Genomic DNA, 20,687 nt, shown 5'->3' with positions numbered 1-20,687 from the left:
AATCTAAACAATATCATAACTTGAAAAAACAGAGCCACTAAATGAAAATGCTTTATGGCACCCTTGGTAAATAAAAGCAAAATGGTCTGTAAAAGAAAAGTTTTCATTGGTTATCCTCTTGTTATTTTATTCAAACTATTAAGAAAAGCTTTATCTGAAGTAAAATAATTGACAGGAAAAATACATTTTCATCATAAAATAAATATTTTTCTCAAACATTTTTGAGCCAAAATGATTGGAACCACTAGAAAGTCATATGAATAAGATTTAACTAAAGTATATTCACATTGAGGTTTTACATTTTTGAAGTTTATCTGAGTGAGTAGGAATACTTGAGTTTATTAGCCATGGCTTCTTTTTTGTTTAGGGTAAAATTTGAGAACACACTGCCCAAATTCCCTTGGCCATCCATCACAATGAGAAAACGCGTTCAGAACACAGCAATGATGTGCAACAAAATTTGCTGATCTGAAAAAATGAGGAAATATCTATTAAGAAAATAGCTAACCAGTTGAAAATGTCAATTTCCATTTTAAGGGAAATAGTAAGTTTAAAGCAACCAAAGATGTTAAGAATCTGCCTTAAAGAGGACATGTCTATTAGCAACATAGTAAGTAGGATAGTTGAACTGGCCAAGGAGTCTCCAAGGATCAAGCTAGAAAATTGAAGGTAATAGCTGGGATCTTGTGATGAGAAAGTCTTCAAAATTATGATCAGACACCACCTACATGACCATGCTGTCATCAAACAACACACTGAAGTGCGTACAGTGTGCCAAAAGGTACTGGAACTTTCAATGGAACCAAGTTCTATGGTCAGATGAGATAAAAATGTAGTCTTTAGAAAACAAATGTCAAAGGTGGTTTTAGCACATAGGAAACACAGGGAATGATGAGCTCATAGGGAATGATGAGCAGGCAGAAAAAAATCCTCATCGCCACTGTACAGTATAGTGGTGGATTTTTAAAGCTGTGGGTCTGCTTCTTAGGATTCACTGCAACATGGACTCCAATAAATTTTCAGCAGAAATTAAACGAAAACTTGACTGCCTCTCAAAGGTAAATTAAATCGGGACATGGTTAAATGTTACAGTAGGACAATGATCCAAAACACTCCTCAAAATTAACACAAAAATGGTTTATTTGTACTAAATAAAGGTTTTGCTATGGCTGTCCCATTCTCCTGACAGGGATTAGCAGAAGTGAAGTGTCTACAAGTATGAACCTCAAAATCTTAAAGAGTCTAAAGAGATCCCTTGGCATGTATTCTCCAACGTCATTAACTGTTATAGGAGAAGACTCACAGCTGTAATCTTAGCAAAGGGGTTGGGGGGTCACTACACAAAGTATTAAAAGAAGAGGTGCCAAAAAATGTGAAAAACATATTTGAGAAAAATGTGTTTTATGCTAAGACTTTCTTTTTCTTTTCAATTACTGTACTTCAATTAATGGTTATATTTTTGTTTATATTTTGAAAGAAACATCAAGAGGATAAACAATACTTACCAAGCATGAAAATACAAGTTAAGGGTACTGTAATTTTTCCAAATTAAAATGTTACAATATGCTGCTGGAAAGATTATCTTCATATTTTTATGCTGTAAGGTTCCCATAAGCTACCATTATATCAACAGGTTAAACATTTATCTATTTATTTACAGAACCCATGGTAGCAAATGGAGTAAAGCAGAAACTAAATCCAGACAAAATTCCAGGTCATCACACCCTTAATCATACTGGACCAAATTACAGGCACCAGTTAAGCCAAGTAATATAAAAGTGTTTGTGATGTGGAAGGAAATCCGAAGTATCCAGAAAAAAACAATAATACCAATAAAGCCACAAAAAGCCCAAAAACCTGAAAGCCCAAAAAGTGCAAAGATTGTTTTTAAGCCACTTTGTTTGAAGGGGGAAAACACCTCCCACTACTCCAGAAATGACCACTGAAAGCTTTTACAAAAATGCATCACTAGTTTAATATTTAGTGTTAATTGAAATGAAAGGTACTTTGGGCCATTTATTAGTAGGATGATTTCAAAAAGTGAAGATCAAATATAGACGGAAGTGTGAAGGATGTTTGGCTAAATAAAATAAAAGCAAAAAAAAATTTTTTTTTTTGCTTTGAATAGAAATTTCTAATAAAAAGTTGGCCAAACTTACTGATTTTTTGTTTTCCTTTTTTTCTTTAATGGTAGCTTTATTCAGTAGAGAGTGGCAAGTTGCCTACAGGACAGAGATGAGTACAAACAGGTCACAGCACCAGCTAGACACAGGCAGTACAAAGCAAGGCTGACACGCACAAAAACTACTACACAATGTGGAACACAAAACATAGAAAATAAAAGTACACAAACTTCCCTGTGGTTTTCAGTTAATTTTGTTACTTTAGCTACATTTCTGTCAGACTACAGGGAAGTTTTGCTTAAAAAAGTTACATTTATATTGCTTTATTTATATGATTAAAAACATGGCATTGGGATTCTCTGAACCATAATAATAATGCAGGATAATGAAATAATATTAATTGCAACTAATGAGGCATTGTGTATCTTCTTCCAGCCATTTAACCAATGCACTTAAAAGTTCAAATTGCCAGTAAAACTACATTTAAAAAAATGTAAAAAAATGATTCTGCTTTATTAATAATGTGGCTTTAAAAAAATAGAACAAAGTTAATGTTAGAAATATTTATATGTAGAAGTGATTTTTTTATGTATATTTTATATGAAAGTTAAAAAAAAAGATCTTTAAAGAAAAACATGCAGAGTTGACAAATACCCAAACATTTTTAACATTCATCAAATCATTGCATCTCATTTTTAAGTTTGTATAAAAAAAATGTCTTTTTCACTTTAAGATGGCTATTAAACAACAAACATAGATATTTAGTAATATGCAACAGCTCACAATATAACAACATTTTTGTTTCATTTTAAATTTCATTGAAGGGTCCCTAAATCTTCTTTCTGTGTATGCACAGGGACAATAATTAATGGGGTGAACAATGCAAACCATTAACAAAGAAAATGGAAGAAAAAATAGAAACAAACTATAAGATGATCATCTACAGAGTACCTGGTACAAGCAGTGGCAGACACTTCGCAGCTGTGGAGGAAACTCTGAAGATGATGCAATAATTGCCTGAAAGAACTGTTTTGTCATCTGAAGTAAGGCCTGTTGATTATCCTCCAAGCTTTCCGATGATTCAAGTCTGTTGGGGAAATTGAAGATTTCAAAAATCACATAAAACAAAACCACATCTGCTTATTTTAATAACATTGTATGTTAAAAAATGTTAACAAATAAGCAAAGAGAGGAAAACAATTGTGCCTGAAAATCAAAGTCATTACATAACAAAATGATTTTTTCTAGCAACAAAAAGGAAACGGGGAGTGGGAGGACTCTACATGATCAATAAAGATGACACATTGTATGCATGCAAAATGGTCAAACTTAAATATACATAATGATACTTGATGGTTAAAGTTGTTTAAACACATAACCTTGTGGGGTCAACCTCAAAGCTGACATTTTGCCAATCTGGTGCTGTGATCACAGTTCTCAAGAGGGGTTCCAGTAACTTCTGTAGGTAAGTGGCACCATATACCTAAAGAACATTCAGAGAGTAGCATAATGAGAAGAAGGTTATGTTATTCAGTCTGACTGATATCATAGTCAAGCAAGAGTGACAGATAAGACTGTATGAAATGTAGCCCTTAAAGCAGGGGTGGGTAATGTTGTCACAGAGGGCCGCAGTGACTGCAGGTTTTCATTCCAACCCAATTGCTTAAATGGAAATCAATCCTTGCCAATCTCAGACCTTATTTAATTTTACGGCTTGTTAGTCTGCAATGTTAGGTTGTTATATTGTACATTTTTTTCCTTTCCAAGGATATCATCCAAATGATTTGTAGCCTAAAACAAAGAAAATTCATTTCTGTCAAATTCTTCCCTTAATCGTTTTATTCAACCAAACACTGCATGATTAATCCACACAGATGTAAATGGAAGCAAGTTAGATGGAGAACTAATGGCTCCTTTGTCATTTGCATCTTATTGCTAATAAAGAGCCAATAAAAACAGATAATGCATCTGTTTTAAGACTAAAGTAAGCAATTAAGTGTGGGGAACAAGTAAGACCACTAAAATGAAGCATCAAATGTCACTTGAGCAATACGTGCTTCATCAGCAATAACCGACTTCTCATTAAGAAACTGTGTTGGAACAAAAACCTGCAGCCATTGTGGTCCTCTAGAACCGATGCTGTCCACCCATGCCTCAATGGATTGGTTCAGTAGGTAGGTTCTAAAACCCTCTCAATTCATTTCAGGGTGTCAGAGACCGCAGGAAAATCTAAAGGGACTCGGCAAAAGGCTGAAAACAGGCCAAGGCAGGACTCTGGTCCATCACAGGGACCACTCTCTTTCACAAATGTATTCACAAACGTACACATATACACACTCACACTAATATGAGGATGATGGCAAATTGGACGCCAACATGAATGATGCTCTCCTGGAGTACCTTTATCCATAGGCTAATTCCACCAAAGTGTGCTAAGAAGAGCCTTTGGGGGACATTTCTGCCCACTGCTATCAGGTAATTCAGTGCTTTCACCCAATGTACTTGTTAAGTTTATTTATTGACTGATTGATTGGCTGTATTATTTGTCCTATGAGTCTGTATTCTTGGTTTGTATGTTTCTGCTGCTGTATGCATCTGAATTTCCCCATGGAATTACATGGTGTTGCATCGTGTTATCCATTATGGATGCAATGAAGAGTAAAGCAAAATGACACCTTTTATTGGCTAAGTGAACAGATTACACTATGCAGGCTTTTGAGACAGCTCAGGCCCCTTCTTCAGGCAAGCTGTAGTACAGAAAATACAGTTCCATGTATTTATATATACACTATGAAAGAAACAAAACCTTTAAATGCCTCTCTTTTTATCTGCTTCATGTTCCTTCTTGAAATGCTGTTCAAATACAACGCCGGATGTTAATGAAGTGGAGTTCCCTCTTAGAGTTTCTTTCAAACTGTTGTAAGTATATTGTGACAATGTTTGTTACAGCGAAGCTATGTTTGTTGGTATTGAAAAGCTTTATCAGATGGATAGCCTATTAAAACTAGAACATTATTGTATTCTTAGTTATTTATTGAAACACACTGCCTGAAATTGGGACTGCCTGTGCCTCAAGGGCATTTGGTTACCCTAGTAAATTAATTATAGTGTCAATGAAATAGTCATGTCACATGTGACTTCATTCATATCAAGATTTTGTTTTCCTTGCTTGCATTTTATAATTTTACAGTTACAAAAATCATTTAATTCAAAGTGGTTTTCAACCTATTTGACAAGTGGACCATTTTTAGTTACAAAATGTCATTGTGGACCAGGGTGGGGTTTTCAGTGGCTCAATCAATTAACAAAAGATAGAAGGGCAGGATGCTTTCAGGTTTACTAGCTGTGGAGCTCTGCAGACAGGTGACAATTTATAGCCAGCTTTTCATGGACTGGCAGTAGGCAATAACAGCATTAATATACTTGCCATGTCGGCCTTTTCGTAGACAGTGTTGACTTGAACCCGGACACAGACAGATGGACATCGTAAGTTCACCACACACACGTTCATTTTACAATATTTACAGTGCACTCCCCAGTGCCTCTTGCACTGTTTCCCCAATGTCCAGGCCTCACAGTCCTTTGTGCCTTTCCTTCTCCTGGCCGCCTCCAGTCCTCTCTCCAGCTCCGTCTCTCTTCCACCCAACTTCCGCTCTCGACTGAAGGGAGGCGGCCCCTTAAATAGGAACCCGGATGGGCTCCAGCTGCTTCCCGGCACTCCTCCGCAGACACGCCCCAGTGTGGCGGAAGTGCCGCTGCGCCTGGAAGCCCTCCGGGGGTCCCCTGTCTTCTTCCCCCCAGCACTTCCTGGTGTGGCGGAAGTGCTAGGCTCCATGGTTGTTTAGGCACCGGGGCGCCACCTGGCGGTGGCCACAGGTCCCTAAAGGGCTGGGCTTCCAAGCCCTTTACCCGTGGCCCCCAACATAACCAGGGCGGTCGCCCCCTCGCGGTCTGGAAAAGGTACAAGCCCTCCTCCAGTCCTCCTGGGCGTCCCGGCCGGGCTCCAGCCCGGGCCAGATGCCACAACTGGCATAAAATTTCTATGGATCGGTGCTAGTCCATGGGAAACACTGCAACAAAGCATTGGGAGGAGTGAAATGCTAGTGCACTGGTTATCATCCCTGTTTGCGCTCAAGGCACTGGGAAGACTATGCCCAGCTGGACTTGCAGAACCCTGAATTTGCCGCCTATGCAAAGTGTCAGTGAGAAACTTTCTGCATGTGTACGCTGTCTGCTAGTATTTCATTAACTTGTACTGGGGATCTGTTCGCCATCAGTAGTTGCTATCAGAGGTGAAAAAGTTGGTGTAACCCCTGTCACAGTCAAACTGAAACAGTAAGCTATTTTGTAGAAAGATGCACATATTTCTCTGTTTTAAGACAGAGAAATTTACGCAAATCCTTTTCAATAGGAAGCTTCAAAACAGCATGATCCATTGAGATATCTCAAAGCAAACTGAATTGATTTAACAAATATCCTTAAAGAATAAATGTGCTACATTTCATGTGCTCCAAATAACAATCTATTATTTCCACTCTAAAACTCCAGCACTTGACTCCCAGATAATCAAACAAGGCACGAGCTGGGAGAAGTATGTGAATATTCTGCGATGATGGGGGGATGGAATAGCAAGCTGCTTGCTGCTTGTCTTAATTGGCACATTTCCAGGACAAAAGACGCTGACGGAGACGTGCGAACAGATTTAACGTGGCCGGATTTACGAATTTTCTCATAGGCTCTGGTAATTCTAGTGTTAAAGAACTGATCTACTGGGTTACTCTCAGCAACTAGACCTAAAACCCTGTACTTTCTCTCAGCACTGCAATGTGAAGCACTCTGTGTTACTGTGGCAAACAAAAAGCCACAGGTCCTCAATTATCTTTCAACTTGCTTGCATTAAAAATGTGTTCACCGGATTTTAGATCCTGCTCTGTTCATTCCACAAGGAGATGGGATGTATTCCAGTATCACTCAACCAAAATGAAGATAATAAACTTTGACAGCAAGCTAGTTCATTGTAAACTGTTCTCCTGAACACACACTAGCTTGGTTGATTTACCGTTAGCAATTAATACCCATGTAGATATTCAGGAACAGTAAGCTTACTATAAATGGTGGTTACAGAAACCATTTCATTGATAATGGGAAATTGTATGAGATGTGGCCATTAGTGACTAACAAGGTGTTCTATCGTCTGGTGCCCAAGACTAAACAGCTTCAGACGAAGTAATTGAATACTTCTCTCACTTTGATAAATGATTAAACTAAATCAGAAATTCTTGAAAACACAAGTACCTTAAAATGCAATGTTTTATGAAGAAACAAATATCATTTAAACAGAATAATGAAAACCACTGCATATAACCAAATACCAAAATATAAGAGAACTCTAAATACCTTGAAGCAAAATGTCATAATTTTACTGGCTAGACTGTTGCCCCTGAACAGTGTCTGCATTGAGTCCGCCAGCTCTACCTCTTTGGAGAACATGTTCCAAAGAAGCTGATACAAAAGGTGCCTAGAATCAAAAAGGGTCACTAGAACCCTGGCCAGTTCATCCTGAAAGGGTAAAGAAAATAAAAATACAAGCCAAGTTTCACCAGGGATTGTGCAACATAAGAAAATACAAATTACTCACACAAAGTATACAGTATTTCATGAGTAGAAAATGAATATAGAAATTAGTAATGTGTCCAGATAAATGTTAATATTTTTCAATTAAATACAAATGTCTACTGTATTATCAACCAAATGACAGACACAGATGTATACTAGGTAAATATGACTGCTTTTGAATCTCATATAAAAAAAATGTAACATTAATAGCACACCTACCCACTGTGAACAAGGTACAACATTAGCCAGGGCCATAGCAATAGGAAGTTCACCCTGGTCACCCATCATAGTGACCAGCTCAACAAGTCTTTCAAATCGGTCTGCCAGCACTGTTTCTGCTAGAGTGTCAAACTCTGTGCCCTGCTGCAGTATCTTTGTTAGCACCTCCATGAATGTGGCCCTTGTCTGTAGATCTTTATGATAACCTAAGCCTGAAAAGAGATACTTAGCATGTCTATTAGCAAGTTTCATAAAAACAAAAACAATGACAATGTAATGTTTAATAAAGTAAAAAAAAAAAAAGGTTTGTTTTTTGAAGAGGAAGGTAATAAATGAGAAATTTAGATATGTTATGTTACAAGAGGTAATTTAAAATAATTGCAAATACAGGGGATTTTGTTAAGTCAGATTATTGAATACGGTATCACATTTGTATGGATCAACTTGAAAATCTTTTCATATGCAAATTTGACCATGTAAGGTTATTATATGTTTTCTAAACTCTATGATCCTATACTTGGCAGAGCCAATTTAACCTGTAAAATTGCACAGTTGTATACAAAACTTTGGGTACCCTTGTTTAAAATGTCTTTTACTAGGAAAAGGAAAAGAGCACCATGCAAATGTTTGGGCACACCAAGATATCTGAGGTCTCTGATAACTTTTACCAAGGTCTCATACCTTAATTAGCTTATTAGGATTATGGCTTGTTCACAGTAATCATTAGGGAAACCCCAGGTAATGCAAATTGCAAAGCTGTATAAATTCTCTGACTCCTCAAACCTTGTCCCAAAACTCTGCAGCCATATGCTCCTCTAAGCAGTTCCCTAGCTGTCTGAAAAAATAAAACAATTGATGCTCACAAAGCAGGAGAGGGCTACATGAAGATAGTAAAGCGTTTTCAGGTAGCTGTTTTCTCAGTTTGTAATGTTATTACGAAATGGCAGTTAACAGGAATGGTGGAGGTCAAGTTGAGGTCCGTATGACTGCAGAAAACCTTCAGGAAGATATAGCAGAGTCTGCAGTGGTGGTGCTCTGTTCTACTGTGCAGCAACACATGAATAAATAAGACCTTTATGTTCAGCAGAAGAAAACCTTTCCTGAATCTTAGCCACAAAATGCAGCACCTGAAGTTTGCAAATGAACATCTAAATAAGCCTGATGCAATTTGGAAACAAGTCCTTAGGACTGACTGAAGTCAAAGTAGAACTTTTTGACCACAATGTACAAATGTATGTTTGGACAAAAAAGGGTGCCGAAAACCAGGAAAAGAACACCTTTCCAACTATTAAGCTTGGGGGGTGGATCGATCATGCAATAATTGCAAATGTCTTGTGTTGTAGCCAGTGGCACAGGGAATGTTACATTGGTAGAGTGAAGAATGGATTAAAATAAACACCAACCAATTCTGGAAGCAAACATTACATCATCTGTAAAAAAAAAAAAAAGTTGAAGTTAAATAGAGGATGGGTCCTATAATAAGATAATGAACCGAAACACACCTCAAAATCTACAATGGAAAATACCCCAAGAGGCACAAGCTGACGGTTTTGCCATGGCAATCACAGAACCCTGACCTAAACACCACTGAAAATCTGTGGACAGATCTCATAAGAGCAGTGTATGGAAGATGGCCCAAGAATCATGTAGAATTAGAAGCTTTTTGCAAGGATGAAAGGGCAAAAATACAAGTAAGAACTGAAAGACTCTTAGCAGGCTAATAAAAGTGTTTACAAGCTGTGATACTTGGCAAAAGGGCTGCTACTAAGGCATGTCAGGTGCCCAAATTTTTGCTTCAGGCCCTTTTCATTTTTTCTGGTATTTAGTGATTTGTTGTAAATAAAATGTAATCTTGCTTAAAATATTAAAGAAATGTGTCATCTTTAACTTACATTTGGATGATCAGTTCATCTTCTGCTCAATTAAATATTCATAGTAAAAGACATTTTAAGCAAGGGTGTCCAAACTGTTACATGCTACTGTACATGTCCCTAAAAAATATCTAACTACCCAAATAATGTATTCTAACACATTTAGCTTTGGGACAGAGGCAGATATGTACAGAGGATGTTAAAATCTTTACACATATCTATATATTAATACAATAGACATCTAAAAACATGGTGTATGTAAGCCTATCTCATTATTCTTTACCACATACCAATGGAATGCATGAGTCCACTATCAACATTGGCATTAAGGAGATTGGACATCGCAAGCACAGTACAGTGCCGGAGTGAAGCAAGTCTTCGGGACATCCCACGCTTCCTGCCACCTGTCTGCTGGCCATCATCTTCTGCATCACTGCAATCATTCAGCAGATTCATGAACAAAGTAAAGTACCTTAAAGAGAAACCAGACAAAGAAAAACAGTTTGAGTCAGACATCAAGTATTGTAAGAGAGAAATCTCTGTTGTCAATGTTAATTGTGGATTTTCCTTAGTGGCCTAGTTTGAACTTCAATATATTATAGCTTAACAAAGTAAATGGAAGATTCAGTTTTACCCTCTATACAGGGGTCACCAATTCCGATCCTGGAGGGCCCTAGTGGCTACAGGTTTTCCCTCCAACCCTTTTCTTAATTGGTGTACTGGTTTTGCTGCTAATTAACTCCTTTTCCTTTCAATTTAATTGCCTTGTTTTTTAGGATTTGTTCCCCTCAATTTCTTCATCGTTCCTCTGAATTGCTTAATTTCTTTCCTTAATTGGTACCCAAAGAGAAATTAAATGTGAAGTGAGTGAGCCAACAGGAGACCAACTAAGTCAGGGCCTGAAACTACAACCAATTTCACTACAACCAGTTGCTTAATTAGGAGCCGAGTCTTGTTAATTAAACCTGTTCTTTAATTCCATGGCCTGATGTTGCTCTCATTGTGCAACAGCAGACTTTTCCAAAATTGTTGATTTTCTCTTTTCTATCCGGAGACCTTTACCTTTCTTTATTTTCAGATACTGTATGATCGACACAGCTTACGTTTTGGTTCATTTTGTGTCTCATTACTGTTTGGCTGCTAATTAAGGAAAAATAAATAATTAAGGGGTCCGAGTCTTCGAGAGCAAGTCAAATAAAATGAATTCAAAAGAAGTTAATTAGGAGCAAAAACAGGACACTAATTAAGAAAAGGATCAGAATGAAAACCTACAGCCACTGGGGCCCTCCAGGACTGGAGTTGGGGGCCCCTGACCTGTAAGTTATAGAAAATGTAATGTTCATAAACTTAACTCTGTGTGACAGCAGAAATAGCCCTTAGATTGAAATTAGACAGCTTGAAAGAAACATGAAGGGCATATAGTTTTCTGACGGTTGCATAGAAAGATATATAGAAATCTGCCTTGTGCCCTGTGTTGGCTGGGATTGGCTCTAGCGGACCCCCGTGACCCTATGTTCAGATTCAGAGGGTTAGAAAATGGACAGATGGATGGATATATAGAACTATTAAAAAATGTAACCTAGATATTTAAAGAATATCATAAGTATCCATTTTTCCCCTTTCCATGTGTGTACTATCAACTTTTTTCTTTCTTTTTTGTGTGAAAAGTCATATTGCTGCTAGAAGGCTTCTCTGGTAGCTGCATTTGAACTACTTTGAACTATTTGGAAACCCTTGACACACACAGCTAGAGGTATTATATCTAAATCAAAGAAACCAAAAGTATGACTGTTACCAGCTCTGAATAGCTTAGTATACAATATACTGTATATGCTGAAAACCCATCATCTCAAAAACGTACCTAAAGCAAACACCTGCACATACTAGGTAAATGAAATGTTTCGTAGAAGACCCAAACATTACCATTATGCTCTAAAAAGTCAAACATACTTAAAAATAAAAAAAAATAACACATCTTTCCCATGCTCATAGCTAACAACGTAACTAACATTCACAAGACCACATGAATTATGCAAAGAGAAATTTTAAAAATAACAGCTGTATCCGCACAAAATTCACAAATAAGTTTGTGTCAGACAAAACATCTTAATAAAGAGAGCAAACAAAAACTGTCAGTCTAAATATATTATTGTGGTGTAATCTACAAGCCTGCAATCTGAGCACATGCATTTTATGAAAACAATGAAAGCCTGATTTTAGATTACACTCGAGTAGATAAATTTAGATGCATACAGTAGCAGAAACAAAAAACAACAAATATACAGAATCACAAAACAAATAAAATAATCAATAAATAAATGATAAATGTATATTGTGCAAAAGTAACAGAGCAGAGAGAGTATGAGCATAATGTCTGGGATGTCAGGAGGAGCGGATCCCCAGAGGCGCTTTTAGTATGTTCCAAGAGTACATGTCCTCACAAGGAGGCAGGGGATTTTTGCCACCATTTCCTTTCCTACAATAGCTTTCATTTTACATTACATAAAATGTATAACAGATTTTGAAGTGAAGTCAACTCAAGAACTCTAACTGCCAAGTGGTAACCAAAATCACATTTAGCAAGTAAAATGAATACCTCAAAATGGCAATGACAACTGGTTATCATTATGGATCTTAAACTAAGGAAGATCATTATAAGTAAATGAGATCACAGTCAAGCTACTATAAAAGGTTAATTCAAAGTAATGGAAATGGAGCAACTGCTTTGCCTTTTACTATTACCTGCAGAAATTCCTATCAGTGTCACTTGGTACATTTTCATTTAAAAGTTAACTATCCCTATTTTGCATCAGCCTCTTGTGATTCGTCCTCCATTTAAACACAATATAAATGTTCAATTAATTCACCTTTCTTGTCTTAGTGAATATTACCAACATGTACATGTGCTTGTCAGAAAGCCTATTTAAATAAACAAAATTACTTTCAATAGGGCATAAATCCAGGGGTTCAACACTCATTCAGAAAATGGTATGAGTTTCATTAAGTCAAAATGCTAGGATAATTATCTCTTCCAGCCATGCTTAACTTACACAACATATGGAGCATTTATGTCAAGTGGGTATATAGCAGTTTCTATATTAAATACAAGTTTGTATTCCTCCAGCATATACATTTCAAATTTAACCTTGTAGTACCTCAATTCCATTACATGTAAAACAAAAACAGTTAAAATATACCTGCCATGTTTTCATAATTATCCACAAGAACCAACGGTAAAAACAATATTACCTTGCAAAAATTAACATATCAAGTAACACACTTACATATTCTTTTTTTTTAGTGGACAGGGTTCCCCTTAGTCAGAATGTCTGATAAATAAACCAAGTCACTGATAAGATACACTTCATCAATTTATGCAAACCAACTAAAAATCATTCAGTGCACACAGTTATCTTGGCTTAGGTTATCTAAAATGTACCAAGGTCAGCAATCTAATTGTGAGTGAAATTTTTGGAGTGTCCAAAACTCAGACCACACTAGGAAAAAATGTCTATCCTTCTGTCAGACACTACTGTAAACCACACTAATTCCAAATTCTCCAACAGAAATATTTAGAGTACTAGCAAAATACCCGCGCTTCACAGCGGAGAAGTCATGTGTTAAACGAGTTATGAAAAAGAAAAGGAAACATTTTAAAAATAACATAACATGATTGTCAAAGTAATTGTTTTGTGTATTTGGCGGAAGCGTCACGAAGATGTTTTCGTCTAGCTGCATCAGAAAATGTACCATGACGTCTGACACGCCTCCTTTTTAGTGTTTTCTCACAGCTTGGATTGCTGCTGTCATAATCGGTTTGAGTCTACACACACACATATATATATATATATATATATATATATATATATATACACACACATACATACATATCTTCATATCTATATACATATCTACATATACACATACCTATCTACATTATATATACACATACATACATACATACATACACACACACAAATTATATACACACGTGGACAAAATGGTTGGTACCCTTCAGTCAATGAAAGAAAAACTCACAATGGTCACAGAAATAACTTTAATCTGACAAAAGTAATAATAAATAAAAATGATATGAAATTTAACTAATAAAAGTCAGACATTGATTTTCAACCATGCTTCAACAGAATTATTTAAAAAAATAAACTCATGAAACAGGCCTGGACAAAAACTTAATATTTTGTTGCACAACCTTTTGATGCAATCACTGCAATCAAACGATTCCTGTAACTGTCAATGAGACTTCTGCACTTTTCAGCAGGTATTTTGGCCCACTCCTCATGAGCAAACTGCTCCAGTTGTCTCAGGTTTGAAGGGTGCCTTTTCCAGACGGCATGTTTCAGCTCTTTCCAAAGATGCTCAATAGGATTGAGGTCAGGGCTCATAGAAGGCCACTTTAGAATAGTCCAATTTTTCCTCTTAGCCATTCTTGGGTGTTTTTAGCTGTGTGTTTTGGGTCATTGTCCTGTTGCAAGACCCATGACCTGCGACTGAGACCAAGCTTTCGGACACTGGCCAGCACATTTCTCTCTAGAATCCCTTGATAGTCTTGAGATTTCATTGTACCCTGCACAGATTCAAGACACCCTGTGCCAGATGCAGCAAAGCAGCCACAGAACATAACAGAGCCTCCTCCATGTTTCACAGAAGGGACAGTGTTCTTTTCTTGATATGCTTCATTTTTCCATCTGTGAACATAGAGCTGATGTGCCTTGGCAAAAAGTTCAATTTTTGTCTCATCTGTCCATAGGACATTCTCCCAGAATCTTTGTGGCTTGTCCACATGTAGTTTGGCAAATTCCAATCTGGCTTTTTTATGATTTGTTTTCAACAATGGTGTCGTCTCCCATGAAGTCCACTTTGGCTCAAACAACGACAGATGGTGCGATCTGACACTGATGTTCCTTGAGCTTGAAGTTCACCTTGGATCTCTTTAGAAGTTTTTCTGGGCTCTTTTGTTACCATTCGTATTATCCGTCTTTTGATTTGTCATCAATTTTCCTCCTGCGGCCACGTCCAGGGAGGTTGGCTACAGTCCCATGGATCTTAAATTTCTGAATAATATGTGCAACTGTAGTCACAGGAACATCAAGCTGCTTCGAGATGGTCTTATAGCCTTTACCTTTGACATGCTTGTCTATAATTTTCATTCTAATCTCCTGAGACAACTCTTTCCATCGCTTCCTCTGGTCCATGTTGAGTGTGGTACACACCATGTCACCAAACAACGCAGTGACTACCTGGAGCCCTATATATAGGTCCACTGACTGATTACAAGATTGTAGACACCTGTGATGCTAATTAGTGGACACACCTTGGATTAACATGTCCCTTTGGCAACATTATTTTCAGTCTTTTTTGTCCAGGCCTGTTTCATGAGTTTATTTTTTTAAATAATTCTGTTGAAGCAAGGTTGAAAATCAATGTCTGACTTTTATTAGTTAAATTTCATATAATTTTTATTTATTATTACTTTTGTCAGATTAAAGTTATTTCTGTGACCATTGTGAGTTTTTCTTTCATTGACTGAAGGGTACCAACAATTTTGTCCACGTGTGTATATATATGTGTGTGTGTGTGTATGTATAATGTAGATAGGTGTGTGTATATATATATATATATATATATATATATATATATATATATATATATATATATATATATATATATATATATATATATATATACACATATACATACATACACAGGTATATATATGTGTATATATATGTATGCGTCTATATGTGTGTGTGTATAGCTTTGGTCACTGAGTGCAAGGGAAAAAAAAATAAAATGTAGTCTATAAGTTATTAAACAGTAAAACATTAACGTTTTAAGAAGTACAGGTACATTGAGCACTACTGGAGTGGTTTCGGGTAAACAACATTTTAAAGACTGTGTAACACAACAGGTAAGTAGTACTAACAGCAGCTAAAATGTATATGGATCATCTCTCGGTAGTAGATCCCTTTTGAAAGGTGCTACACGACGGCTGTTGTATAGAAATTACATTTTCTGTGTGAACGTCCACATTTCTGCCTCTGGTAATGTGCCGTACCGGCATTACCAGCAATTAAAGAAAATTAGTTTTGTGCCCTCTGCAGTGTTAAGAGAGAAAGGCTTAGGTTTGGGATAAAAGGTGTAAAGAAAGGAAAGTTGCCCTTTTCTTTTATATAGTGTAGAGAGATGTCTTCGCTGACGATATGAGCGCCATTTGGGGACCGTCGCGGTGGGTCTTGTGTAGACTGGTGAGATGTCCCTGCCATTAACCGGCTGGGATGGCACTGTCGGTCTTCACTCCTGTGTGTGTCTTCCGCGACCTCATAATAGCATACGTGCAAATGAAAGTGCGAGCGTGCCGGCTGCTCGACTTTTGCTGGGCAGGAGACGCCACTTTTTGCAGACTCGTTCATATGATCAAAAGTCTCTGTCTCTTTGGAGGTCATTCATCTATACTAATAAAAGGCAAAGCCCTCACTGACTCACTCACTCATCACTAATTCTCCAACTTCCCATGTAGGTGGAAGGCTGAGCTCCGCAGCTAACGCAGTCTTGCGGAAGCAACTTTGTGACGCTGCCACCAAATATTCACAGAAAAATCCACAAGTTAATACACACGCTGTCTCTAAAGCTTCCCCACACTCTGAATCCTCCAGGCACTACTTACAAAAGGTTACATTGACAATCATGTTACGTTATTTTTAAAATGTTTCCTTTTCTTAGCACAAGCACAGCCGAGAAGCTTTGATGCATGTGCTCCATAACACGTTAAAAACTAACGCATTTAAACACACTTTGCATTCCAAGCAAAGGGGAACTTCTGTCAATGCATGATTTCCTGGTACACCGATTACATTGATTCACACATCAGATCTACAAAAATGTAACAGTCGGAAGAAAGCATGTTGCTACGACTGATTGGAGGAAAATTTCATTTCAAAAGACTACCCGACGGAAGCCTTGATAAAAGCGTGGTTTTGTGCACACATATATATATATATGTATATATATATATATGTGGATGTATATGTATATATACTGTATATATGTGTGTATATGTATATATATGTTTATGTGTGTGTGTGTGTGTGTGTATATATATACACTCTAGCAGAATACCCACGCTTTGCAGCGGAGAAGTAGTATGTTAAAGAAGTTATGAAAAAGAAAACATTTTAATAATAACGTAACATGATTGACAATGTAATTGTTTTGTCATTGTCATGAGTGTTGCTGGCATATATATATATAAATATACACATACATACATACATGTGTACATATATATACACACACACATATACTATAGGGTGCCAAACAGGCAAATACATTGATTTTGTGAATATATAAAGTCAGCGTCAGAATATATAAAGTCAGAACTTGAATATATAAAATCATCGCTGGAATATATAAAGTCAAAACCTGAATATATAAAGTCAGCGTCGGAATATATAAAGTCATTCCTGATTATATAAAGTCAAAATCGGAGTATATAAACTCACTCCTGAATATATAAAGTGAAAGTCAAACTCTATTGATTGAAACGACTCTGAACTGAACTAAGTTAACAAAAATGTATTCAGAAAAATAAATAAAAAAAAACACTGTTCGGTTAATGTTTTGAAAATGATGCATGTGCCCTGCCCAGGATTGGTTCCTGCTTTGCACCCAGTGTTGGCTGGGATTGGCTCCAGCAGACCCCCGTGACCCTGTGGTCGGATTCAACAGGGTTGGGAAATGGATGGATATTCCAGCGCTGACTTTATATAGTGAAGTTTTGACTTTATATATTCCAGCGCTTACTTTATATATTCTGAAATATTCCAACGCCGTCTTTATATACTCAGGTTTTGACTATATATTTGGGAATAACTTAATATATTCAAATTTTGACTTTATACATTCCAGCGCTGACTTTATATATTCAAGTTTTGACTTTATATATTCAGAAACAAGTTTTGACTTTATATATATTGACGCTGACATTATATAATCAAGTTTTGACTTTATATATTCAGGAATAACTTTATATATACAAGTTTTGACTTTATATAGTTAAATTTAGTCATCATTGCATAACGTTTTCTTTACCATAGAAATTTAAAGACGAAATTCAACTTCCATTCCTAACAAAGATATTTCTGGCGACTAAATAGAACCTACTTATATCCAAATTCAAGCTATTCAGCTGTCGCCTGCCTGCTTGAAAAAGTCACCCTCGCTTCGCTCTTACTTTTTTACCGTTCATTTAATCATAGCTAGTGGCGGAAAAATTATAAAATGGAAGGAGGATTACACCGAGTATGGCTTTACCAAAACAATTATTGATGGCGAATCGATTATTCATAAAGCTTCAATTGGTGATCTGTTTTTCTGTGTTAACCTCATATTTTTTCATACTTCTTCTCAAACCAAGGGGGTGCGAGAGTAAAATGAATCGGGAAGTGCTGATCAATGTAATCGGTGTACCAGGAAATCATGCATTGACAGAAATTCCCCTTTGTTTGTAATGCAAAGTGTGATTAAATGCATGATTTTTTTAACGTGTTATGGAGCACATGCATCGAAGTTTCTCAGCTGTGCTTGTGCTAAGAAAAGGAAATATTTTAAAAATAACGTAACACGATTGTCAATGTAACCTTTTGTAAGTAGGGCCTGGAGGATTCAGTGTGGAGAAACTCTAGAGACAGTGTGTGTATTAACTTGTGGATTTTTATGTATTTGGTGGCAGCGTCACAAACTCACTTCCGTAACACTGTGTCAGCTGTGGAGCTAAGCTCAGAGCGAAATGAGGTGAATGGGAGGGGAGATGATGACGTGACTCCCCCACCCGCCTTAACTGTCAATCCCCCACAAACACAGTCTCTCGGAATTTGCATAAGCACAGCCCCTCACCTGCAATTTTAACTTAGTTACAAAGTGATCAAAACTCTCGTTTATATCCTGCGTATCCCGCATTACCCGCGGGCATGAAAAATGCCAGCGGCAGCCTGTCTATGAGCTTAATTTAAACTTTAGGTTTACACCGTGCTTTGTTTCTGAAGTAGCAGCAATCATGAATATGGTTTAATATGTCACTCGCTCGATTCTTATTGTTTCGCTGCCTTCTCAATTATATAATGCATGTTTTCTTCAGCACTTTTTGGAGCTCTTCCTAGTTTTCTACGTACTGCGTTGACAGTCAGTTCACGTGATTACGTGGGAGGCGTGATGATGTCACACGAAACTCTGCCCCCCACGGCTTTCGAGCTCAACTCCATTACAGTAAATGGAGAAAAATAGCTTCCAGTTATGACCATTACTCGTAGAATTTCGAAATGAAACCTGCCCAACTTTTGTAAGGAAGCTGTAAGGAATGAGCCTTCTCATTCAATGTGTTTTCTTTATTTTCATGACCATTTACAGCACTCCATCACTCTCCTTCTTGGTCAAATAGCCCTTACACAGCCTGGAGGTGTGTCTGGGGTCATTGTCATGTTGAAAAATAAATGATCGTCCAACTAACCTGACTTCTGCACAACACAACTGCTGGTCCCAACCCCATTGATAAAGCAAGAAATTCCACTAAATAACCCTGATAAGGCACACCTGTGAAGTGAAAACCATTTCAGGTGACTACCTGTTGAAGCTCATCGAGAGAATGCCAAGAGTGTGCAAAGCAGTAATCAGAGCAAAGGGTGGCTATTTTGAAGAAACTAGAATATAAAACATGTTTTCAGTTATTTCACCTTTTTTTGTTAAGTACATAACTCCACATGTGTTCATTCATAGTTTTGATGCCTTCAGTGAGAATCTACCAATGTAAATGGTCATGAAAATAAAGAAAACACATTGAATGAGGAGGTGTGTCCAAACTTTTGGCCTGTACTGTACATATTTTTCTTCAGAAAGAAATGGAAAAAACAGAGAAAAACTGCAAAGATAACAGTCAAACAAATTAGTCTAAATGTGGAAATAACAGATACACTTTGTGAAAGCAGGGGTAAGAATGTAAATGATGACCAAAAAAATCTTCAGTTACCTATCTCAATGATGAGTTAAATCCTTGACTTAATTTTAAATGATAGACAATGCATTATGTAAGGATAATTCACTCATCCTAACCTGTAAAAGCTACATTATAAAAAGAGGCCATGTTTTCATTATTTGATACAGCTCTAGTATAATTTCAGCCTGTATTTCCTCAGAGTGTTTTAATGCAAATACTGTTCGCAAAGAGCACACCCATTACTTTGCAGTTGAAATAATTTTTTTATCTATTCAAAAAGCATGGAGATGGTGCATCTCACAAATTAATTACATAGCAGAATCTTAATGAACTGACAGCTAAAAATATAAAAAATAATTAGATCTAGAAATAAAGTCTGATCCACCTCCATTGGTGCCTATATTTAAAACTGGACCCATTAATGAAAAAGTCTTAAGGTTCTGATTTTAAAAAACATGCCTTTATGTTTAAATGTCATCCATGTGATAATATCACATTCCTTTTAAAATATGGCAGAACCAGTGTTTTCGACATCGTCTTTTGAATCTACTTTAAGGGAGGGTTGCCTACTCTTCTTTTCAAAAATGCTTTTGTTTTTTTTTTTGGGAAAATACTGTTTTATTTTCTTAACTTTCTTATTCTTTCAACAAGCACTGTCTATACCCTACTTTTTTGTCTGTGTTTCCTATAAGCTGATTAGAAGATGAATACAAAATTACAACAGGGACTAGATTAGAAAGGTTTCTTATTACAAATTGGATAAAGCTGTCTTTAAGTACCCTAGAGATACATCAGGACCTGCAATCACATGCAGTAGCATAGGGACAAGTCTTGAAGCCACACCATGAGCTG

At 36.8% G+C, this 20,687-nt stretch overlaps 1 protein-coding gene across 3 annotated transcripts in view; it reads right to left on the bottom strand.

Annotated features, from left to right (window-relative positions):
• nf1a (neurofibromin 1a) overlaps positions 1–20,687 on the bottom strand; it is a 405,866-nt gene that overhangs the window by 219,374 nt on the left and 165,805 nt on the right. For 2 of the 3 annotated variants that reach the window (XM_039756663.1, XM_039756666.1), the window contains exons 25-30: positions 10,120–10,301; positions 7,959–8,170; positions 7,521–7,682; positions 3,503–3,606; positions 3,075–3,210; positions 2,160–2,222 (exon numbers count right to left, since the gene is read on the bottom strand). In XM_039756663.1, the coding sequence (XP_039612597.1) occupies positions 2,160–2,222; positions 3,075–3,210; positions 3,503–3,606; positions 7,521–7,682; positions 7,959–8,170; positions 10,120–10,301 (859 nt within the window). The remainder of the gene's footprint in view (positions 1–2,159; positions 2,223–3,074; positions 3,211–3,502; positions 3,607–7,520; positions 7,683–7,958; positions 8,171–10,119; positions 10,302–20,687) is intronic. The other variant, XM_039756665.1, reaches the window with a different exon arrangement.

The sequence above is a fragment of the Polypterus senegalus genome, chromosome 6 (assembly GCF_016835505.1).
Source record: "Polypterus senegalus isolate Bchr_013 chromosome 6, ASM1683550v1, whole genome shotgun sequence".
Lineage (NCBI taxonomy): Eukaryota > Metazoa > Chordata > Cladistia > Polypteriformes > Polypteridae > Polypterus > Polypterus senegalus.
This window is presented reverse-complemented; position numbering and strand designations above follow the sequence as displayed.